The 24,283-nt window shown below is 54.7% G+C and overlaps 1 protein-coding gene and 1 long non-coding RNA gene across 11 annotated transcripts in view; one reads left to right on the forward strand and one right to left on the reverse strand.

Annotated features, from left to right (window-relative positions):
* Positions 1-1,217: 1,217 nt before the first annotated feature.
* Positions 1,218-4,917, reverse strand: LOC126064960 (uncharacterized). Its single transcript, XR_007514695.1, has 3 exons — positions 4,701-4,917; positions 2,588-2,661; positions 1,218-1,304 (listed from the first exon to the last, which is right to left on the reverse strand). It is a non-coding gene; the product is annotated as an uncharacterized LOC126064960 (long non-coding RNA).
* Positions 4,918-5,011: 94 nt separating this feature from the next.
* The window catches only part of ADGRG1 (adhesion G protein-coupled receptor G1), a 46,430-nt gene continuing 27,158 nt past the window's right edge, over positions 5,012-24,283 (forward strand). The window contains exons 1-2 of one of the 10 annotated variants that reach the window (XM_049864479.1): positions 5,045-5,092; positions 5,226-5,300. Coding sequence is in view for 1 of the 10 variants with exons in the window: in XM_049864474.1 (XP_049720431.1) it covers positions 5,327-5,594 (268 nt within the window). In the remaining 9 variants the exon portion in view is untranslated. The other 9 variants (XM_049864486.1, XM_049864483.1, XM_049864477.1 and 6 more) reach the window with 9 other exon arrangements.

Genomic DNA, 24,283 nt, shown 5'->3' on the forward strand with positions numbered 1-24,283 from the left:
TCTTCCAAGGTGCCTCTGGGTGGACTTGAACCTCCAACCTTTTGGTTAGAAGCTGAGGGCATTAACCATTTGCACCACCCAAGGACTTGGAATCAGGGACAGTCATAGTCAAATCTGGACAACTGGTCCACTTCCGGAGCTGAGCTGGACTGGGCTATCCAAGCCAGTCCTGGTGCTGGGCACTTGGACTGCATTCGGCTCTTCGTTGACCAGGGTGTGGCAGCTCTGTGACAGCAGCTTGTCACTACAGCATCCTTTCCTTGGGGGTGTGTAGGTTCAGAGGTTCAGAGAGTAAAGTCCTAAGGGAAGGAGGGGATGACTCTGAGAGGGCTTCTTGGAGGAGGAGGTATTTGAACTAGCCCATAAGGGGGAGGGAGGTGGGATTTCTACTAGGTAGGGATGAGGGTGGGGAGATCAGAAGAAGAGGGACACCTGGTCCCAGTAAGTGGTCACTGGGCAGGCCAGACTTGTGGCCAGGGCTGTGTTGGGGTGCCCTTCATTTTTCTACCAGCTGGTGGGCACCAGAGATAGGCCAGCAAAGTTTGTCCTGTTCTAGTATACACGGCCTTGACATTTGAGCTTGCACCCATTTCCTGTGTTTGGTTGGCACATGGGGAGAGCCTCGGCTGATAAGACCCCAAGAGGAGTGACTCAGCTTGCCCTGACCCCGGCAGATCTTAGTCAACCTGAGATGTGGGGTAAATCTGGAGAGGCCCCACGGGGCTGCACAAGCACAGCTCCTGCATTGTCACGGAACGCCAAAGATGTGGCCTGATGCCACTGACTCCTGTGGGCTTAGGCAAATCACTCTGACTCCTTGGGTTGCCTTCAGTCTCCTCATCTGTAAAATGGGGTCAGAATAGTCCCCAGAGTTGCTGGGATGGCCAAGTGAGCCCACTGGTTGACATAGTGCATTTCAGATTAGTTTCCCCCTAAGTCTCCTGATGTGATTCACTTGAAAACAATGTAGGATAGCTTCCCTTATTATCCACATTTCACAGATGGGAGGTGGTCTCCGGGAATGGCTTTAGTTCTAGGTTAGAAGGGTGTTTTAGGTGATAGTCTCAGGGGTTCTTCTAGGCCAGTAAGTCTGATCTTTTTGTGAATTTGATTTTTTGGTCTACATTTTTCTCCTGTTCTGTCTAGAACCTCTGTTGCGATCCCAGTCAGAGCCGTCAGTAGTGGTAGTCGGGCAGCGTCTAGTTCTGGTCTTGGTGGTCATGTAGGCTGTGGTTCTTGTGGTTCGTTAGTTCTTTGGACTAATTGCTCCATTGGGTCTTTGGTTTTTTTCACTCTCCTTTGCTCTGGATGGTAAGAGACCAATAGTTGTGTCTTAGGTGGCCGATCACAAACTTTTAAGACCCCAGATGCTACTCACCAAAGTAGGATGCAGAGCATTGTCTTTACGAGCTATGTTGTGCCAGTTGACATAGATGTCCCCCGAGTCTATGGTCCTTTGCCTTCAAGCCTAGGAACTTCATCCCATGAGGTGTCTGGTTATATCTAAGAGGCTTCCCTGACTGTGGCCCCTGTGTGCTCTGTCGTCTATGTACCTTTTTATTCTTTGTACTATTTTGTATTATCTAATTTATTGTTAGCAATGAATCTATTTACAAAATGGAAAATTCAACAATAAAGCATCTCAATGAATTGATGACAGTAACTTAGGAAAAAAAAAGAAGTGGCTCCCTTATAAAGAGAAATGATTTCCTGACGCATGCCCCAACGTGAATGAGCCTTAAAAACATCACGCTGAGCAAAATAAGTCCGTCACAAAAGGATGAATACTGTATGATCTCACTTACATGAAATAAGCAAATATATACCCCCAAACCAGCAAAACCCATTGTCAGGGAATCAATTCCAACTCATAGTGACCCTATAGGACAGAGTAGAACTGTCCCATAGGGTTTTCAAGGCTGTGATCTTCTTTTTTTTTTTTTGTCCCCTCCAGGGCTGTAATCTTTATGGAAGCAGACTACCACATCTTTCTCTTGCAGAGCAACTGGTGGGTTCGAACGGCTCAACTTTCAGTTAGCAGCCAACCACTTAACCACGGCACCCCTAGGGCTCCAGAAGCAGATATATAGAAATTTTTTTTTTTTTTTTTTACCATGGGTGGGTGGGAGGGGGAGAGAGGGGGTTGTAGCTTAGGGGATATGAAGTTTCTGTTAAGGGTGGTGGAATAATTTGGAAAAGGATAGTGAGAATGGTCACACAGCTTGAAGAATGTGATAAATGTCACTGAATTGTACGTGCAGGAACTAATGAACTGGTGTGTTTTGTTGTTTGTATTTTCACCACAATTAAAAAAAAAAGTGGCTCCCAGCTCCTAGGGGCCTCCCAGGGGGTAGTGAGGAGGCAATGGGACAACCCACATGATGAGTTTAGCACAGTGCCTGGTTGCCATGGTTATTATTATTATCATCACTCTCGCCATCAGATATGAGAATTGCTTATTTGTTATGGCGTGTTATTGTTATAATTCTATTTCATTTAGCCCTTTGTTTCAGGAGTACTGGGCCAGGCCCTGGATTGTGGAGCCCCAGACACCAAGTCCCCGGCCCCACAAATGCTCCCCAGGTACCTGCTGTGGCAGCGTCCTGGGCTTTGCTGATGTTGATTGCTTTGCTGGCCCCATCCTGTTTCCTGTTCCAGCCTCTGGAAGGCAGAACGGCAAAGGTTTCCTTCTCAATTAATAGATGACCTGAGGCACAGAGAGGTTAAGCAACTTCCCCAAGTTCACTCAGTGAACCAGCTCCAGACCCAGCCCTTGATGTTTGATGGGCATCACAACACTTCCCATCGCCCTGGGGGCAGGATGTGGGGTGGGGGCAGGGGACGTGGGTGTTGGGAGCAGAGAACTCAGCTTTGGGTATCTAGGAAGTCACTGAGACTCCCCTGGTGTCCTTATCAGGGTGGGTGGCATCTCTGGGGTCATGGGGACAGTCCTCAGGACCCTTGGGAAACTCCGGGGCTTTAGGAGTCAGGCTGTCCTCCTGCAGACTCGCTGCTCTCTGGGACACTCCATTTCCCTCCTGGTGCCCCTTTTTCTGCTCAGATGGAGCAATCCACAGCTTCCTGCTGGGCAGAGCAGAGGAGGCATTAGCTTGCCAGGGAGAAGAGGGGTGGGGGTCCCTGGGGTCTGGGCTGGCCTCCAGGTATGAGTCTGAGCTGAAGCTAACAGCAGAGCCCTGCCCACCTTCTCAGGGGATCAGAGCTCTCCAACGCTTCACCCTACCTGGATCCATCCTCCCTCTCATCCGTTCATCTGTCCACCCGTCCACCCGTCCACCTGTCCATCCGTCCATCCGTCCATCCATCCCACTTCCTCTCCCTGGCCTCATTTCTACCCTGATGCCTTTCATTCAGCAGTGTCGGCCTCCTCCTTGTTCCTTAAACCCACCAAGCACCCCCCACCTCAGGCACCTGGCATGTGCTGTTCGTTCCTTCTACCTGGAATGCTCTCACTCCAGGCATCCCAATGGCCACCTCCCTCTCCACCTTCAGTCTGTGCTTAAATCAACTTCTCAGAGAGAACCTAAAACAACCCCCTCTTCCATCCTCTCTTTCCGCTCCCTCTGCTTTATCTTTCTCTGTAGCTCTTACCCCTAGATGTATTTCATATTTATTTGTTTATCGTCTATCTCCTCCCAGTTCTAAGAGGGCAGAGATTTTCACGTTTTATTCACTGCTGCATCCTCAGAGCCTAGAACAGTGCCTGGCACACAGTAGGCCCTCAACAAACACTTGCTAAACAAATGGCTGAACGCATCCATCTTTCTGCCCTTCCATCTGTCCCTCCATGCACTCTTTCTTCCCATGGCTTGGAGATCTGTTGGGGCACACAGATGAGGAAAGAGATCATTCAGACACTGGTCCCAGGAGACGGGGAACTCCAGGGACTGTGGAGATACAGAGGGGTTGGGGGAGGTGAGGAAAGGTTCCTAGCGTCTTGCCCGGGGCCTAGCCCACAGTGGCACCTGATCCAAGCTTTGTTGAGAGAATCAGGGACTAACTGACAGCTTCTTGAAAGAAGTGGCATTTCAGTGGGTGGTTCTCAGCATTGGGGGAATCAGGAGCTGGGGACGTTTAAAAACACACATCGCTTACCAGGCCACCTCCCTCCACTACGGCACACCAGTATCTGGGGAATGGGTACAGGGATATGGGTGCTTTGAAAAGCTCCCCTAGAGAACTGCTGTTCTGAGTAGAGGCCTGAAGCTAGGGCAAGGGTCAGGCAAGCAGGGTGGAGGCGAGTGCAGGGTGCCCTTCATGTGGATGGGAGTGGTGTGCCCAGGGCTTCAGGGGGCAGCTCCTTCTGGGCCCCTCCCTTTGGGCCTCTCCCGGGGTACCTGGAGCAGCTGCTGTCACCCCCTCTCCAGGAAGGAGTCTCCCCTCCCTGCCCTCCCCTTTGTCCGCCTCTTCCCCAGTATGTCCTGCAGGAGGAGGCTGGACTTCAAGAAAAAAGGGACTGCGTTCCCATCCCCCTGTGCCACACCCTGTCCCTTGCTTCCTGCCTCCAGCCAGTTGCTGGCTGTTTGCTTGTTTTTATTGCAGGCAGGTAAGTCTGGGCCCAAGATTCAGGAAGAGCCTGAACTCAGGAGGAGGCAGGAGGGAACTCGCAGAGTCCACAGATTATAGACCGAAAAGTGGGAGAGGACCTCAGGCGGCTTTCCTCTATACACCCCCCAACAGACCTGAGGCTCAGAGCCATTCAGTGACTTCCTGTGTTCACCCAGTAGCCAGGGGTAGGCCAGAAGTCCCCAGGGGCAGTTGACTTGCACCCCTGGGGGGCGGTGCCAAAAGCCTATGAAGGGATGAGGTGAGAGGAGGGGGTTACTCAGCCCCCAAGGGGTCAGTTCAGCTTCTGCAGGGAGACCCAGGGATAAAGAAGGTGGTGGCAACTGCTGCTGTGGGGCCAGTCGGAAGTGGGGCTAGCGGGCAGGTGGAGCTTCACCTGGGGCCGCCCCTCACCTGGGGCCCGCCCACTGGGACAAGCTCAGACTGGGTGCCTGAATCCCTGGAAGGAGGTGGGAGGGGAGGAGGCAGGATCGACACAGTCTGGTGAGGGCCCTGCCCAGACCCACAGGTAAGAGGCTGTTGTTCAGGGTTGGGGGCAGGGGCAGGAATGGCCAGCCTGGCCCAGTTGACCTTGGGTAGCCTCTCAGGTTCAGTTCAATGCCAGTGGGCACCTGTGTGAGGCCGGGCCCTTGTCTGTTCAGGGTTCTAGGCATCTCCATGGAAAAGACTGGATTTGGAGGTCCCGATTGTTCCAGGGCCCCTGCAAGCTGCTCAGGGTAAGGGCTGGTATGCTCAATAGGTCATGCGGGTACCGGGAAGCTGGCTGGGTATAGGTGTGCTCCCAGTGCCCAGAAGAGAAGGTTGCAGAGCGCCCAGGGCAAGGCCAGGCTGTGAACCCTGGGGCTGGGATGCGGAGGCAGGAGGCAGGAGGCAGAGACTGAGTGCCTCCCACCTGTTTTCTTCCCCAGTGCAGGGAGCCTATTTTCTCCAGGGATCCCATGGGAAACTGGTTTGGGAGCAGGTTGGTCTGGGCTGTTTGACTTCTGACAAGGAGAAGTCAGCCTCTCCAGGTGAGCCAAGTGTAGAACAGAGCCCTCTGCCTCACCCCAGCCCCTGTCATGGCCTTCTGGGCCCTGACTGGAAGAGGTAGGCGGTAAAAGTCAAATTGCCCCTCCACAGGCCGTTCCTCTCCCTCCTGCCCAGGCCCCTCTGGTGAGACCCTGAACGGTAGTGGCCTAGGACATAGCGGGATGGCAGAGCCATCACGGAAAAAAGGCCTGGCTCTGCCACTGAGTCCTGTGGGACCCAGTCCAGCCCCTTCCCCATCTGCACCACGAGGGAGATGGGAAAAGCAGTGGTTTGAAAGTGAAAACTGGAGCGGTGGGCCCGCGCAAACCCAGTCTCGTGGGCCCCACATGCCAAGCAGACAGAGGTGGGTGGCTGCAGCCGGAGCGGAGCTGGCGCCATGCCTGCTCTGCCTCTCCCAGCTTAGCTCCCTGGGGCGTGTGGGCAGCCAAATGGGCCCCCCACGTTCCCTCCGTTAGTTAGGAACCCTTGCTAATGAGTGGCTGCCGTTGTTGCTCCATTACGCTTCCTAAGCCATCTGTGCTCCAGCACTCAGGGGGAGACCTCGGGGGCTCCCTGGCTGTGGGGGCTGAGGCACACGCAGAAGGCAGCCCTTCTGGGAGACATTGTGGGGCGTTTCCTGGAGCAGGGAGCTGGGTGCTTCCGTGGGCTTTCCGCAATGTTCTTCCAACTCCAGCTCCTTATTTTACTAAATTAAGAGAAGTGGCAGCAGCCTTGGCTTCTGGGTGAGGGAACCGAGGCACTCTTTTTATGACTCCCTAGGTGAGTCTCCTGCAGCCAACATTTAACCCATTTCTGAACTGGCACCTCTGTGCATGCGTGCGTGCGTGTGTGTGTCTGTGTGTCTGGGCCTGTGTGTTTGTGTGTGCGTGTGGGGGTGAGCAGCAAGAGCTGCAGGGGGAGATCAAAGCCAAGATTCTGGACCCTGAAGATGCATAATAGTCAAGTGAGATGGCACATTGTCACCTTCATCAAACAGAAACAAGTCCTGCCATCTTTGCACCCCGGCTGTGCTGCCTGGGGATAGTTATTGAACCTCTCTGGGCCTCATTTGCCTCCCTTGGAATGAGAGTGTTGCTGCCTCCCTGACTGACCAGGGGCACCTGGCTCAAGCCTTAGGCATCTGAGCAGCTGCCACCCAGACCTTACAAGCCAGGGCCGAGGGAGCTGCTGAACGAAGGGACACTACTGTGGAGACATTACCAGCAGCTGTGCTGGCCTTTGGGAGAGGGGATGCTGGTGACCCCATGCTAAGTCTGGGCCCTCTCATTTAGTCAGGGAGGCTCTGATGAGAATACGACAGAGAATATAGAAGCCTCTTCTGCCTCCTGCTTACTGGGGGAATTTGCATTTTTCAAGATAACCCAGTGGGGAGGATAAAGCTACACACAAAGAAAGAATAATGACAGTGACTCTTACTGGGGTCTGGGCAAAGCACTTGGCTTTTCCCAGCGGCCCTGCAGGATAGGCCCTGTTATCCCGCATTTTACACTGAAGATACTGAGGCACAATTTGATGCCAAGGCTCATGCTCTGCTGTTTGGAGGACTTTGCGGCAATGTTGGGAGGAGACTGGAGGGAGGATGAGGGGCAGTTTGGAGCCTCCCAGTCACTGGGTCTCCCCCAGGCAAGGCTGCCTCTGCCAGGGTGCCAGGCATTCTCCCAAGACTCAATTCTGAGAAGGGGGCAGAGCTTCTGGCTCCAGAGGCAGAGAGGGAAGGCACCAACCTGGCCACCGAGCTCCAATCCCCTGATGCCCAGAGATGGACAGGGCCTCATTTGAGGAACCCAGGCATCTGGGTTCCCAGCCCCCTGCACCTGCTTCCCTCTGCGAGATTAGAGCAGACTGACAGGCACGTGACTGGGGTGGGGAGAGGGCTTGTTTGAGGCGGCCCATTCTTGTCCTGGGCTCAGGGGCTTCTGAAGGTAGTAGGTGGTGGCATGGCCAGAGTGACCTTCCAGGCCTGTTCTGACTGGATCCAACCTTCCCGCCAGGGGCCCTAGGTATGGATTCAGACATTTCGTCATGCCCAGGAGAGGGAGCAGCTGCTGTCTACCTTCTGTCTCGGCCAGCGGGGCAGCCAGGCGTGCCTGTCTCTGGGAGGTCAGCAAGGGGTGGTCCTCAGAGGCCCAACCAGCCTGAACTGTGTTTAACGGACTGCATTCTGCTGTGGTACCCCCCCAGCAGGCAGGAACAGGGGTGACTGTGGTGGGGGTGGGGGAGATGTCTGTCTGCCTGTCTGCCTGGACTGGGCCCAAGGCCACTTCTTGTTGGCATGTGGTCAAGATACCATTGGAACTAGGACAGGGGGTAGCTGGGGAGGAAATGAGCCATGAACTCAGACCCTGTATGACCTTGGGCTGACTCCCCTCGCTCTCTGAGCCTCAGTGTCCTCCTTCAGCAAATGGGGCAAGGCCTCCCTGGCTGGGTTATACGAGAAAACCCAAGTCACTTGCTGGTACACAGTAAGTGCTCGACAAGTGAGAATGGTCTCTGCGTCTGGAAACTTCAGGGGAAGGGTGGCAAAGGCCAGTGCTAGGGGCCAGGTGTGGACACAGGGAGCCTGGCTGGCATCCGGGGAGTGTCTCCTTCCTCACCACAAGCCCCAGTGCTTTTGAAACCTGATGCAGGTAAATGTGGGCGGGCAGACTCCTCCCCCCAGGGAGCCAACTATGTTGAATCTGTCCTTGGAGCTCCAAATAAGGTCTTGGAAAACAGGCTTAGACCTGGGCGGTTTCTGCCTCCTGCTTGCCTGGACCTTCATTTCACCATTTAAACTGGCACCAGTCTCTTGTACCCCGTGGCTGGGCTTGAATCTCCACTAGACTTGTCCCACGTTAAAGGCCTGGCATGGCTATGCTCTCTCCACATTTTGGATACAGCAGGCTCCCTGCTCTTCCCATGGCTAGGAATGGGTGGTGGGTGGGGGAGGCAGGCCTAGGGCAGGAGGCACACTGCTCCCTTTGTGAGGGCGGCTGAGTCACGTGGGCAACGCCATGCCCGCTGGGCTTAGGGTGAGTGTGACGGGAGATATCATTATCATGCGGCTGTGGCTGCCCCCACGCTTCTGAGCAGGAGGCTTTCCCATGGGAATGAGCAGGGAGGTATCCCAGGAGCACTGGCCAAAGAGAATGTGGACCTGCGTTTGAGTCCCGACTCTGCCGCTGACCAGCTGTATGGCTTTGGGAAGGTCTCTCTGAGCCCCAGTTACCATCTCTGTTAAATGGGAACAGGCATCACTGTTTTGTAAGGCCGGTGACTTAGTTTCCTAGTAACAGAAATACCAAAAGTGAGTGGCTTTAAAGATCAGAAATTTATCTTCCCATGGTTCTACAGGCTGAAAGTCCAAATCAAGGTCTGGGCTGGGTAGATTCCTTCCTTATAGGCAGTCCTGAGCGCTCCTTGGTTTCTTGGCTGGGAGGCTACCCTCACATGGAATCTGCTATGCCCCCGCCCCCTCCTGCCACCGTCTCCAGCCTCTGTGTGTGCAAATCTCTGGGTCTAATCTGCTCTTTCTATAACTCAGAGGTGAATAGATTTAGAACTCACCCTACTCAGGTAAGATCTAATTAACATAACAAAAAATCCTATCTCCAAACAGGATTACATCCACAGATGCAGGGGTTAGGATTCTGACACATATTTTGGGGAGCATAACGTAATCCATGCCAGAGAACGTGCAGTATAGAGGAAACACTGGACACGAAAGGGCTTTGCAAACTCTGGAGTGCTGTGCCTTTGGCATTTGTGTGGCTTTCTGATAATAATGATGATTCTGGGTGTCCTAGTCATCTAGTACTGCTCTAACAAACATACCACAAGCGGATGGCTTCAACAAACAGAAGCTTATTCTCTCACAGTCTAGTAGGCTAGAAGTCCAAATTCAGGATGTCAGCTCCAGGGGAAAGCTTTCTCTGTCGCCTTTGGAGGAAGGTCCTTGTCATCAGTCTTCCCCTGGACCAGGAGCTTCTCTATGCAGGAACCTCAGGTCCAAAGGATGCACTCTGCTCCCGGCACGGCTTTTTTGGTGGCATGAGGTCCCCTGTTTCTCTGTTGGCTTCTTTCTTTTATGTCTCAAAAGAGATCGGCTTGAGACAAAATCTAATCTTGTAGATCTCATCAACCTAACTGCCTCTAATCCATCTCATTAACACCATGGTGATAGGATTTACAACACAGAAAAATCACATCAGATGACAAAATGGTGGAAATCATACAACACCGGGAATCAAGGCATAGCCAAACTGACACATATTTTAGGGGGACACAGATCAATCCATGACAATGGCCAGCCTTTATTTGGCACCTGTGTGTGCTAGGTGCTGTGCACAATGGTTTACGAAGTCACTCAGCTTGCATGGGGAGGAGCCAGGACTTGAATTGCTCTTGTCCAATAATAACCCACCTAGGAGCTGGCAGTAGCTGTCCGCAGCCCCTCACCTGGGTGGGCGCAGCTCTTCACTGTTTGGGTCACACTCAAATGATGTCCTGGCTGGAGGGCTAGAGATAGAGAAGGGTAAGGCCACCAGGAACAAGGGGCTGAGGTCCCCTCTCAGGCCTCCTATCTCCTGCCAGTCCCAAGGTGTCCTCCCACTCATCCAGGCCTCTGTCCCCGCAGGCATCATGGATTTCTGTCCTCTGATCCTGTCCTGTGCTCCATACATTCTCCCAGGTCTCCCCGCACCTCCCTAGTGGCCCCATCTCATCTCCTCTGCAGGCTGCTCTGAAAAACGGCCAGCAAAAATGTGAGGCGCGCTCATTGGGGTGGGCCTGGGCTATGAGCTTCACAGATAATCTGCCCAGTAGGTGGTGCTATCATTGTCCCCAAGTGATAGGCGGAGAGGCGGATGGCTAGAGAGACGATTGCCTGAATCACCCAGCTGGCAAGCAGGAGTAGAAGCCAGCTGGCCTAAGCCCAGGGCCTGGGCACAGCTGCTCTCTCCTCTGTCCCTTAAAGTGAAGCTTTTCTGCCACTCTGCCCTTCTGCGTTCCACACCCCATCTGGCCTGTTACCAGTCTGCTAGTGCCCACAGCCTTTTCTGGGCCCAGCCCCTCACCCCTGAGCCCAATATAGCATTCCCAGCTGCCTGTTGGAGGGCTCCGGCACATGTCCTGGGGGCACCCACTGTGCCCAAGAGCAGCCTCTTCCCTGCCTCCCAGACCCACACCCCATCCTGTGTCCCCCATGCCTCGGCAGCGTATGGCATCTTCTTCCCTCTCCCCGTTTCCCAGTCTTCACACGTCGGGTGTCAGGGTGGGAGTCCCAGCTCTGCTTCTGGCCTCTTGCATCAGAGTCTCCTCCCTCTCCCTCCATCCTCCCCACCCCCTGGGCTGGACCCCAGCCTCGCCTCCACCCCTCCATCCTTCCCACCACTGGAGTCTAGACCAGGATGTCTCACACTTCAGTGCCTACCGGGTCACCTGGGGATATGGTTAAAATGCAGATTCTGCTTCTCCAGGTCTAGGGCCCACCTGAGACCCTGGGCTTCTAACAAGTCCTCAGGTCTGTGAACCACATTTGGAGCACTCGCTACACCCCTCCCCACCCACACACCTTCCCTGGCCCCCAGTGCTTTTGATCGAACCTCAAACTCCATGCTTCCAAAGTCTTCCAGAATCTGCCCCTTACTCCTCTAATTAGATCCTACTTGCTACCAAGCATCACCCAATGTTCCTACCTCTCCACTCTGTTTATGCCGTTCCCTCTACCTGGAATGCCCTTCCTGCCTGTCTCTGTTTATCAAAGCCCCCTCCTCCTCCTTCAACTCCCAGCAAGGGCTCCACGCATTTGATTAAAGCTCTGGCTCTGTCACTCAAAGGCTTGGCAAGCCACTCCCTCTCCCTGTGCAGCTGAGGCTGCCCCAGGTCCCTGCTGGCAGGGCCCTAGGCCAACCTTCTGTAAAGTGATGATGATAAAGTACCCAGCAAGGGCCTGACAACTTGTAGGTGTTTGGTTAGTGCCCACACATCTTGAGGCCCAGCCACGTACCAGCTGTGTGGCCTTGGATAAATTACTTTGCCTCTCTGATCATCTCTAAGACAGGAATACTAAAAAAAGACAGGAATGCTAGTGGTATCTAACCCATAGTGTCAGGAGGATGAAAAGAGAATGACCCACATAAAGCAGATGATCTTACACAGTAAACCCTCCAGATATTGCAGCCATTATCAGTACTGTTATTGGTACTAATAATAAAACCTGTTGCTGTCGAGTCCATTGTGACTCATAGCGACCCTACAGGACAGAGTAGAACTGCCCCAGAGTGTTTCCAAGGCGATACAGAAGCAGATTGCCACATCTTTCTCCTGCAGAGTGGCTGGTGGGTTTGAACTGCCAAGCTTTTGGTCAGCAGCTGAGTGCTTGACCACTAAGCCACTAGGGCACCTTAGTAATGATAACTTATTTGGTCCCTCTCCTTTGATTCCCAGAGCCCTCCGTTGGTTGCTTGTCTTCCAGGCCAGACTACTCAGAGCTGGGGTTTGCCTCCCACGAAGACTGGCTTGTTGCCCAGCACATAGTAGGTCTCTGAGAAGCCTGGCAGTGACTTGGCAAGCTGACTCCTGCCCTGGCCAGGCTGCCCAGCAGATCCTTTCTATGTGGCCACAGTGGCAGCTGGCTCCAGGCTTCTGGGTTCCTCCCTTGGGTTTCCAGATTGGCTGGGTTCCGTCATCTGTAGAGAGAGTGGGGCCTCCAGCTCTTCATCTGTGCCCTGCTGGTCTGTGCCCTCTGTGGTGTGTGGGTGGGGGGTGGGGGGCAGCAGCCCTGCTGGCCTGGCCTCTGGGGACAGCTGAGGCTGCCCTAGCTACCAGGACGCAGGGCTCTCCAGGATAGGCATTGGGGAAACTGAGGCTAAGAGGGATGACAACTCACCCAGAGCACACAGCATGTCAGAGGCTCCCCATCCTTTCCCGGAAAACTCACCTCCACTCCCTCCTGCCCCTGGCAATAACCAGGTGCCACTGAGGGAGGAAGCATCAGACCTGAAATAGTCAAGTGCACATGGCACCCCGTGGGGAACGGGGCCGTTAGCTTGGAAAGCACAGCTCTGCTTTCTGGAACCTCTGGACTCAGGGACTCCCTGTAGCCTTGGGATGGCTTTGCTGCCCTTCCTCCTCCTTGCAGCCAGCTTTAGGGTAGATGGGCAAGGGGTATATTTTACCTTCAGCAACTCCTGGCCTCCTAAACAAATAAAAAAACCCAAAAACATTGCCGTCAAGTCAATTTCAACCCATGGCAACCCTATGTGTTATACGGTAGAACTGCTCCATGGAGTTTTCTTGGCTGTTGCAACAGTTAAGTGCTTGACTGCTAATGGAAAGGTTGGTGGTTCGAACCTACCCAGCCGCTTTGTGGGAGAAAGACCTGGTGATCTTCTTCTGTAAAGATTACAGCCAAGAAAACCATAAGAGGCAGTTCTACCCTGTTATATGGGGTCGCTATGAAGTCAGAATAAACTTGACATCACCCAACAACAACACCAACAATCTTCATGGAGCAGATTGCCAGGCCTTTCTTGCATGGCACCAAACTTTCAGCTAGTAGTTGAGCGCTTAACCGTTTGTACCACCCAGGGACATCTCCTGGCCTCCCAGGCTGTCAGAAATGCCTCCATTCATGCTCCCTGCACGTGGCATCAGGAGACTTTCCAGGCCCTTCAATTAGAATGCAGATTCCTGTGAGACAGAACGGAACCAAAGTTCCCGGAGCATCTGCCGTGTCCAGGTCCTGTGCCGGAGGTTTGGGAAGGCCAGATTTATGTGTGGTAAGGAGTGCCACTGTGAAGTCAGGCCACCTGGGCTCCAGTCCCAGCTCCGCGGCTCCCCAGCTATGTGACCTTGGTCTGGCTAATTCTCTTCTCCAAGCCGCATTTCTCCTCCTTGTCCTCTCCCTTCTTCATCATCATCCTTACAGTGAATGTTTATTGAGGGCTCACCAAGTGCCAGGCGTTTTACTCCTTGCCACCACCCGTGGCACTATGGAGACAGTGTGAGGGAGCACAGAGCGTGGAATGTGGTAAACGGTCAATGTGTGACTTGGGAATTATTTATCTATGCTGTAAGGATGAGGAAAGACTGGAAGTCTCACTCCCAGGGCGGATGAGTTTTTTCTGAAGCTTCCAGAAGGTTAAGTGAATCTTAGCAGTGGGAGGCAGCTGACAACAGAAGCGAGTGGCTGGAAGGAGGATGGGGATGTTGGCCCATTTCCTAAGTTCTCTATGAGCTTTTGAAGCCATCAAGCAAGAACGGTTCCTTGCCTGGGCCTCAGTTTCTTCTTTGGCCCAGCAGGTGGACTAAGGAAGATCATTTCCAGAAGCCCCTGGCGCATCAGAATGCTGAAGCCGGGTGCATGGTTTAGGGGACGTCCAGATGGCCCCTTTGCTGTTCAGACTACCTGGGGCTCAGAGCGTGGGCACGAGGCCAGCCCGCCGTCATGCGTGGCCAGGCTGGCCTCATGCCAGGCTTCATAACCCCGCCCGGCATGTCTTCCGCTCTGCTGGTCAGCGCCGGCTCCTGTCCAGCCAAGGAGGCTGGACTCTGCTTCAGGAAGGGGCAGTTGTCGACTGGGCCTGGGGGTGGGGGCAGCATCTGCAGGTCTGTTGCTGTGGCAACACTGGCCTCTCTGAGGAAAGTTCAGGGTAGAACAGCCCCGGGGAAGCGACAGATGGAAGGCGAAGTGGCAGCGTTACCCCGGTCTGCGTCCAGAAGCCTGGCACCTGTCTGCCTGGATGGGGGTGAGGTTGAGGTCCCCCTGTGCCGGGCGCTGAGTCATGGTCATCCCCCAGGGTCACTGCCTCCATGCTCTCAGCCCTGCCCCCCTTGGAGACGTTCGTGAGTCATATAGCATCATCGTCCCAGCCCCAGGAGGAGGGAGGGACCCAGCTGGGGCGGGAGGGGGCGTCCCCCCAACACACCCCGGCTCCTCCCCCCTAGCTTCACACTGGCTGCCCGCCCTGTCCTGCAGCAGGAGAGGGGCTGGGAGGCTCCCACGCTCACCAGCTCCCATGGCAGCGGGACCAGGAGGGCTGGTTAAGCCTTGAGGGGGATCCCGAAAAGTGGTCCAGCCACCTGGCCCCACGCAGGACCCTCCACCTGGCACCAGGTACCAGACCAAGGGCTCGACAGCAGGAAGGAGGAGGGATAGAGTGTGTGTGTGGCTGGTGAGCAGAGGGTGGGGGTAGTGAAATGAGGAATTGGGTGCGGTGTCCTGGCATCTTGATGGGATCAAGCCCAGATGGCTGTTGCTGTGGGGGGTGGTCCCTAGAGTTGGAGGTGCATGTCCTAGGAGATGCCTGGAAAGGGGATGGGGCCCAAGAGGAGCCGAACCTCTCAGAACCACTAGTTATTCGTTAGCTGGGGAAACTGAGACTCAGAGTGGCACAGTCGCTGGGTCCAGCAAGCTGGGTCTGCCCTCTGGGTTGTGGGATAACTGTCCACTCCTGTCTCCACTGGAGAGATGAGAGGACTGAGAGGGCAGGTGGTTGGCTCGAGACCACACAGCAAGTCCAGAGATGGAGAGAGGTCTAGGGAGATGGAGCCAGGGTCCAGCCTTGGGGAGGAGAAGGTGCTCCTGAGGCTGGCATCCCTGTGGCTACCCTGGGGGCTGGACCGGGCTTCCAAGTGAACCAGGGTCAATCTGCCCCTTCATCACCCATGGGTGTAGATGATCCAGCAACAGGGTCAGGGCAAGAGCCCACAGGGTGAAAATGAGCCCTGGGAGCTAGGGGTAGATAGGTGGGGAAGCAGAGGCTGGGGGCTGTTGAGTCCCCTGCTGGTTAACCACCAGACCTCAAGACTCCCATATGCTTGGGACTGATAGGACCTGCCCACCCTGGTGCCACCGCAGTGCCCGCCCTATTCCACACAGGAGGAGGGGTGGGAAACCGATGTTCCTGTACTCCCCTCTCCCCAGCCAGCTTCCTTTTTGTGGTGACGAGTGTGTCCACATGGGAGGGGACTGGTGCGCATTTTACTGAAGGGGACATGGGGGGAGTAAGTCGGGGCAGGGCTCTCTCCCCCCTCCCCTGGAGCAGCTCTGACCTGGGGTAGGGGGAGCAGGTAAGAATAGCCTTTGTGTATGTGTGTCGTTCCTTTGGAGGGCCAAGCAAGTTATTCATCTAAACATTTATTGAGCACCTACTGCATACCTAGTACCATCCTTGGAACTCCAGGGTGCCACAGACCCAGAGCCAGGCCCCCTGCCTCTTCCCTGTGGGGCACTCCAAGGGGAGAGGCTGGCTCCCTGGGGTCAGGGACTCAGTGAGAAAGAGCATCCCTGGTTGATGAGAGCCATCAACTGCTGAGTTGGTTCCTCAGTGTTCAGGCTAGGAGTCTGGTGGGGTCTTCCCTGCCAACGTCCAGGGTGGGACTAGCTCTTAGGGCTGGACCTGACCCCCTTTTCCTTATCCCAGGGGCCTAAGATATGAATCCTCCTTGCCTGACTTTCTCTCCGGGACTCAGTTGCTCCAGCTGCAAAATGGGTGTGTGGGGGGTGATACTAGCTTCCCTGCCACCCGTGGTCCTGGGGCTTGGCTCTGCGAGGATCTGGTCATTGAAGATACCTCTCCAGGCATAGCTGTGAAGGAGAGGCTGTGCCAGGCAGCCTGCACTATTGTTGCTGGCTTTGGTGCCCTGGATCAGCCTAGCTGTGACGCCCGGACTTGTCAGGACACAAACAAACAAGACAGTTAAGATGTGAAGCTGAGGAGTGAGATAAGCATGCTAATAGAGGCCTGGAGACCTGGATGGACATGGGGAGGCTCTTTGGAAGGCAGTTAGGCTGGGCTTGGAGAGTGGTAGGTGGCTGGGTGGGGGGTGGGGAATGAGTAGGGGCTGGGAGTGGGAGGCAGGGGTAAAATATGTGTGTATCAGGTTGGGGCTGTGCTGGGGGTGGGAGAGGGGCTGGGGACATGCTTTCTGACCTCTGCCTAGCACCGGCCTGCACTGGCACTAGGCGGGCTTAGGCACCTTCACAGTCAAGGGGGAGCAGGGAAGGCATGCCTGGTGGAGGAAACTGCGCAGTTTGGGAAGTGACAAGGGGCAGGGGCAACGGGGTGTGTGACTGCACAGATATCTGGCATGGGTCACCTAGGACGGGTCACCTAGGGCATTGAGCACCAGGCTGGCAGGTCCTAATTGCTCTGTGTGTGTGGGCGGGGGGGGGGTGACGGGCAGGGCCGCAGTGAAGGTAACAGCACCCAGGGACAATCTGTAAGTTGCACCCCCTCCACCTGATTTCAAGGCGAATAGATGTTGATCGTGGCAACGCATCAGCAGAAATGCCTTCCCTCCTCTTGTCCAGTGGCCTCAGTCAGGTGCCTTTCATATTTGTGGCACATTGGAATGTCATTCGAGCCTCATTTGGCTCCCCCTTGGACTTGCACCTGGGGGCAGATGTCCCCCTCTGCCCTCCCCATGCCTCTGGTGGTGGGAGGACCAGCAGCCAGGCCAGGTGGATGCCATGGGTAGGCTGGGTGGCCTGGCTGCAACCCCAGCCGAATGGGGAGGGCAGGTTTGTGATGTGGGGCTGGTCTGGCTTCCTCGGCCAGGGGTTGTTGGCCTCCAGACTTGTGCGTCAGGGGCAGCTGTGTGGCTGTGGGGGAAGAGGGGCAGGTGGAAGAGGCGGCAGAGCTGGGGCAGAGTCTATGTGTGTTATGGGATAGCCCTCCTAGCAGGGACACGGCATGACAGAAGCTGGATGTGGGAGAGGGCAGGGATGGCATGGAGGGGACCCCCACTGTCTGCACCTCAGCTGAGCCAGGCCCCGGTAGCTTCATCAGCAAGAGCGCATGTGGGTGGCAGGCGATGGTGCTGGGCCTGTTTCAGTGGTGCAGGGAGGGGAGCTCCCGCCTCCCAGGTGTGAGGAGTTGGCGGCTGGGTCCTGAGAGGCCACAGGGAGGCAGGGATGGCTGGGGGTGGAAGAGAAGTGGCAACGCAGCCCCCATCCCTGAACTGCCCCTCCTCCCTGACTAGTGCCCTAGCAGGGATCCCCTCCTCTGGGGCCGCGCTGTGGGCCCGCCTTCTGACTCACAGCAGATGGGGCATCACGTGAGCAAATCCACAGCCAAGGGTGACCAGGACCCCAGGGACCAGGCAGATGGCAAATGGGGGTGGGGCAGGGCTGGCACAAAAGGGCCTCTCAGATAGGGTGGAGGCGGGGCCCTGGCTGGGCCTCAGCTGCCCCAGCCTGCTGCCTCAGAGCCATCACTTGGCTGAGACCTTGGCATAGTAACCCACTCCAGTCTCTGGTCTTCACACCCCATCTGGGGTTCCTTGAAGCCCTTGGGGAGTCCCACAGATTCTGGGGTCAGGCCTGGGCTGCTGGGAAGGGGGGCAAGGGTTAGGGCAGAGGCTTGGAATGCAAGTTTTCTGACCATCTCTCGGCACCAGCCTGCTCTAGCACAAGGTGGGCTGAGGCACTTTCTAGTCCCCTCAAGCCCCAAATTCCCTGCTTCTTTGGTGGCTTGGCCTGGGCTAGAACAATTCCAGACTTTCTCTGACCTCTGGGCTCTGCACTTTGCATGCATGTTTATTTCTGTGAAGCAGGTGTTACTGCTCTGCCCACTTCAGAGATGAGGACACCGAGGCAGGGGGGGCTTACTCAGGGAGTAACCTGAGTCTTTGGGGCTCTAGATTCTGGGCTCTTGTCCGTGTGCTCTTCTGCCTCTTTCAGTGGCGAGGGGCTCCTCGGCCAGGCCAGACTTCGTGCTGGGCGTTGGAGGGTATACAGCATTGTCTTAAGCCCCGCTACTACCAGTGCCAAGCCCGTGTTCCTCTCAGGCAACAGGACCCACTGAAAAAGCAAGGCTGGCTTGCATGGGGAGAATCCTTTGTTCCTTTCTGGTTGTGTGACCTTGGGTGTGTGCCTCAGTTTCCTCATCTGTAAAAAGTGGGTAATAATAGTACCTTTAGGAACCCTGGTGGTACAGTGGTTAAGCATTTGGCTGCTAGCAGAAAAGTCTGTAAATCGAACCCACCAGCCGCTCCTCAGGAGAAGGATGTGGTAGTCTGCTTCCTTAAAGATTTACAGCTTTGGAAATCCTATGGGTCAGTTTGGCTCTGTCCTATAGGGTCACTATGAGTTGGAATCAACTTAATGGTAGCGGGTTTGGTTTTGGTTCTGGAAATGATACCTACTTCAGGGACTAGCGCGAGGTTTAGGGGAGTTAACATAGTAATGCATTTAGCATAGTGTCTGACCCATGTATATGTTAAAAAACAAAACAAACAAAAAAGCTCCCAAAAAGCCAACAGTGCAGTTGCGTTGACTCTGATGCATGATGACCCAGTGTGCCTCAGACTAGAACTATATGCCATAGTTTTTTCAGAAGTAAGTTGCCAGGCCTTTCTTCTGAGGTGCCTCTGGGTGGACTTGAACCTCCAGGTTTCAGTTAACATTGAGCACATTAACCATCTGCACCACCCAGAGACTCCATGTAAATGTAAATGTTAGCTTTTATTATTCTCTCTCCCATTGGCCAGATGGGCACACTGAGGCCCATAAAGGCACAGTGCCTCTTGAAATAACTTGGAAGCCCTTCTTCCTGCCCCCTGGGAGAAGTGGGGCCACCTGGGCCCTGGTGGAACCCATCCCCAGCTCTCTCTCAGCCTGACTGCGCTTTGGCAGGCGGGCCAGTGTGGTGGGCGTCGGGATCTAAGGTTGGTGTCTACTCAGGCTCACGTGGTTTGTGGTACATTTGGCAGTTCCAGGAAGACCTGAAGCATTGGGCAGAGAAAAAAGCTTAGCCCCAGCGGAGCTGGCAGATCTTCCAGGCACCAGTGGACAGGACTCTCTGTATAAGTGGGAGATGGCCTGGGGGTGGGGACTTGGTTGTCCAGGAGCCAGTCCAAGCTCCTGTCCTCTGAAAGGCCTGCAATTCTGCAGCTCTATGTATCTGGCCTGGCTCCCCAGGCTCAGGGCCACTTAAGCTAACTCCAGAGCAAGCAATAATGAAATATTAAAACCACATCTGCCACCTCTCACACCCTTTCCAGTTCAGAATCTACTCCCTAACGCTTCGCGTCCTCAGGCCTCTGTTTTCCTCCCAGAAGCCCTGGCCTGCGTTCTTCAGGCCCATGAAGGGGGCACCAGTTGCTGTCCAGTCGATTTTGACTCATGGTGACCTTGTGTGTGTTAGAGTAGAACTGTTCTGTAGGGTTTTCAATGGCTGATTTTTGGAAGTAGATTGCCAGGCCTTTCTTCCATGGCACCTCTGGCCTTGCAGCCTTTGGGTTAGCAGTTTAGCTCATTTGCACTACCCAGGGACTCCATGGAGAGGGGCAGGGGAAAGCAAACTGGTTTTGGAGGCTTGTATTTGCTGACAAAGGTTGCAACCTCTCTGGACCTCAGTTTCCTTGCCTGTAAGATGGAGTTAACAATACTACCCCTTGCAGAGCTGCTGCTGGAATTTAGGGCAATAAGGGTCGCAAAGTATGTACTTAGCACAATGTGTGGCTTCCAGAGGTCCTCCATCAACCCAGCTGAAGGTTTAATCTAGGCAGCCTGGGACTTCCTTTTGCTCCTTGAGATCTGAGGCCTGACCTGCTTGGCCACTGTCCTGGGCCTGGTGGGGAGACCTGGGTTTGAGTTGAGCAGGTCTCTATGGTCACTTCTCTGCTGGAGATGAGTTCCTTGGGCTCCTGGGGGTACAGCTAGAGGGCTGACCCCTCCTAGGTCCCCAGCTGAGTGTGGCCTTCAGGCTGTGATTCTGTGGTTGACACCTGGGTCTCTGGCCATGTGGCAGGGGAATGACTGGCCAGACCCATCTGCCTCAATGGCAACAAATGCAAGGGGTGAACCCCAGGAGCTGGCCAGGGTGGCTGAGTCACGCTCAGCCCAGTGCCTTCTGCCCACGGCCCCTTGGCTGTGTCATTGTCTGAGCATGTGTCAGGCGGTCTGGGGGATACTCATGACCCAGATAGCCTTTCTTATGTGCAGAGCTCCACTGCCGATAGAGACTCTTGTTCACTCTTGGCTGCTGCTTGCCTTCTGAGATTTGAATCTTTAACTCACATTCAAAGATGAGGAAGCAGGTCAAAGTTCCCCGGCCAGTCAGTGGTAGTGAGGACTTGAATGTGGGTCTCCTGCCTCCTGGAATGGACTTTTTCCCAAGGCACCACAGAAGGGCTGTTCCCACTGGAGGGAGTGAGTTTCCCAACCTTGCAGGCATCTAAGTTTGTCAGGGCAGCTGTAGAGGGAACTTGGGCATCATGTGGGTTCTTTCTGGCTCCTTCTTACCCTGAGATTTTCTGATGCTGGTGGAGAGGGGCACCCATTTCCCACTTTCTCCCTAGCTGTTAAATCTCTTAGCAGCTCATGGGTCATTCTTGGGACATCAGGCAATGCTTGTGGTCATGGCACTTCCATCTAGAAACCCTCTCCATAGCCTTGCCTGCCACCATGCCTGAGATTCTACCATTAGCGCCATCCAGTTGCATCTACAGGAAGCTCTTGTTGGCGTGTAAATATCTCCGTGAGCTGGATGGGTGCCCCAGAGGGTGCGAGGGACTCAGCGGAGAGAACTGAGGGGAGGTGGAGGGGGGCTGCCGGAGGGGTTGGGAAGGGGTGGAACATCCACCTCCCAAATCCTCAGGGAGCGGCGCTGCACTTGCTGTCCCTTATCCAAGAGGCCGGAGCCTGGGCCAGGTTGTTTCTGATCCCATGGTGCTTTCCCCTCCCACATACCCGCAGGTGACATCACCTTGCTGGAGCCGTGGGCAGTGGGCAGGGCCCTGAAGCAATCCTGGTGCGTGGGTTCCTCAGAGCTGTATGTACTTATCCTATGTCCACTGCCACACCTGCTGCACCCTCTGTGGGGGGAAGGGTCTGTTCTCCAGCTCCTCAGCTGGGAGCCCGGGCTGCCTGGGGGCCTGGTGTCTGACCTGGGGAGAGGAGGAGCTGACCTGGGTGCAGCACTCAGCACCAGCCATGAAGGAGGACAGCCAGTCCCTCTCCATGGAGATACTGCGGTAGATGACAGTACACGTAGGACTCCCAACTCTGCTCCCACACTTGGGCTTCGGGAGCCAGAGGCAGGAGCCATAGTAACTGCCATCCGGAAAGAATGACCACAGGGAGCATCTAAAGACCACAGCGAGCAGTGAGGCAGTAAGCGTAGGGTCAAAGGTGGTCTGGCCTCTGTTCCTGGGCCATTAGGCCTTGGACTCTGCTTCTGTGCAGTGTCCGGCTCTTACTTCCATGTCAGGGAGACTCCAGGGCAAGGGCGGGGCTGCCGTGCAGGACAGTGGTGGCAGCACTGGCTAAGGGGTGGACAGAGCTGGATTTCAATCCAGTTTTACCAGCTGAGTGACCCTGGGCAAGCAGCTCCTCCTCTCTGAACCTCAGTTTCCTCAGCTGTAAAATGGGAGTAATTATACCTCATCATGGGTTGGCTGTGTGAGTGATGAGAGGTCAAGTGCATATCCTGCTGTTTGTGCTCCATGTAGTTCCCTTCCCTGCCCCAACTGCCTTGTGGGGCTTTGTAGGCTAGTCCTTGGGTATACCCTCTTTCCAGGTTCCTAGACCCCAAGTCCCCCCTAGCCACAGACGTCGGCCATTTCCTCTCTCTGCTACACCTTGGGGAGCCCACATGGAGCCCAGGAGGAAGCTCAGTGGTTGCAGCAGTGAGAACATGACCCACCCTCATTGACAAACCCCCTCCCTCGGTCTCCTCTTAGCCCTGGGTCATAGGAGTGGGCCTTTAAGGGGTGTGGGTCCGCTAACTTTGCCTTTAGGGACAGAGAAAATCCAAGATTTGGCGCTCACAGGTTTAAGATGGCATCTCAGCCGTCATCTACTTGAACGACTGTAGGAATGTGTCGGTGGCTGTACGGGTTTAGGAAAGGCTTGGGTTGCCAGACTTTTGTACCACAGGACTTCTCAGAGCCTTTACCAGGAGGCTATGTATTGTGACTTCTCCAGGAGGGGGAGCTAGGCTGGAGTTTCAGGTCCCACCCCTACTCTCAGGCTGTGCACAGTCTTGGGGGCGCCTCCCTGGACAAGCATCTAGCAGAGGCGTGTGTGCCCCTGACCCCAGAGAGTCAGAGGCTGGGGAGCGGGGATGGCTCAGGACTGGGGCCCCAGACTCTGAGTGGCACCTTTGTGTTGGAAGCACAGCATCAGGAATTGGCTCCTATGGGGAAGAGACTTGGAGCCTGCCTGACCTGGGCTAGAGCCCCGGCTCTGTCTCATCCATTCATTTATTCGATTACGCATTTCTTGAGCATTTGGTATGTACCAAGTACTGTGCTGGGTACTAGACGTACAAGTGGTGAACAAGACAGACAAGACAGAGCGAACATTGAGAAATGGATACTAGGTATGCAAATAGCAGGGTAATTTCAAACAGCCTTGAGCGCTGGAAAGATAATAAGACAAGGTGTGGGAGGGAGTGAGGATAGGGACGTAACTCTGGTTGGATGGTCAGAGAAGGCTTCATAGGGGATGGGACATTTGTGAGACGGAGCTAGCCAGGGGAGGGGTCCTGGAAAGAATGTGCCATGTTGAGCAGAGGCCCTGAGATGTGTCTGAGGACAGTAAGGAGGCCAGAGTGACTACACTTGGTGCAGGGAGAGGATGGGGATGAGATAAGGCAGGAAGAGTAGAGTGGGGCCACTAGCTTGTTATTATGCTGCTCTCTGAGCCTCCCTGATGGCATAGCAGTTAAGTGCTACAGCTGCTAACCAAGAGGTCTGCGGTTCAAACCCACCAGGCGCTCCTTGAAAACTCTACTGGGCAGTTCTACTCTGTCCTATAGGGTTGCTACGAGTCAGAATCAACTCGACGGCACTGGGTTTTTGGTTCCTGAGCCTCAGTTACCTGGCTTATAAAATATACCTTACAATTTTTGTCCCCTATCCCCCTTCTGGAGGCACTGGCGATTCAGTGGGGTAGAGTTCTTGCCTTCCCTGTAGAGACCTGGGTTCAATTCCCAGCGAAATCACCTCAAGAGCGCATACACTACCCGACTGTCAGTGGAGGCTTGCATGTTGCTATGATGTTGATGTTTCAGTGGAGCTTCCAAACTAAGCCACACTAGGAAGGAAGGCCTGGCGATCTACTTCCAAAATCAGCAAGTGAAAATCCTGTGGACCACGACTGTCTGATCTGCAACTGATCATGGGGATGGTACAGGACTGGGCAGTGTTTTGTTCAGTTGTGCGTGGATTTGCTATGAGTCAGGGGCCCATTCCATGGCAGTTAACAACCACGACTCTGATCAAGACTGTTGTGGGTGTTAAGTGAGAAGGTAGGCTGTAAATCTCTTTGTCGGAGACTTGGCTCTGGGCAGCAATGAGCTATTACAGGTATTTTTATTATTACAAGTGAGTGGATGCTTGGTGACCATGGATGGGACCCAGGGTACTGTGCCTCTGTTTTTCCGGGCATCCCTGCATCAAGTGAGGAGCGCTAAGTGCATGTAAAATGTGAGGAGTGCCCATCTGTGGCCTCTCCCCAGCCCGCCCCCTGCCAGCTTCTTTTATATGCAGGGTCCTCTGATCCAACAGTGGCTGCCTTCTCAGACCCAGCCAGCCTGAATACTTTCCGGACAAAGGTTCTACCAGAGAACAGCAACTCCTTTCTTTGCTTTCTTTTCCTCTTCCTCCGGGGGCCCAAAATAGTGCCTGAATAGGACTCAGCTCTGGGCCAGCAGAGAGACAATAACAGCCTGCTGAC

Source organism: Elephas maximus, chromosome 21 (assembly GCF_024166365.1).
Source record: "Elephas maximus indicus isolate mEleMax1 chromosome 21, mEleMax1 primary haplotype, whole genome shotgun sequence".
Taxonomy (NCBI): Eukaryota; Metazoa; Chordata; class Mammalia; order Proboscidea; family Elephantidae; genus Elephas; species Elephas maximus.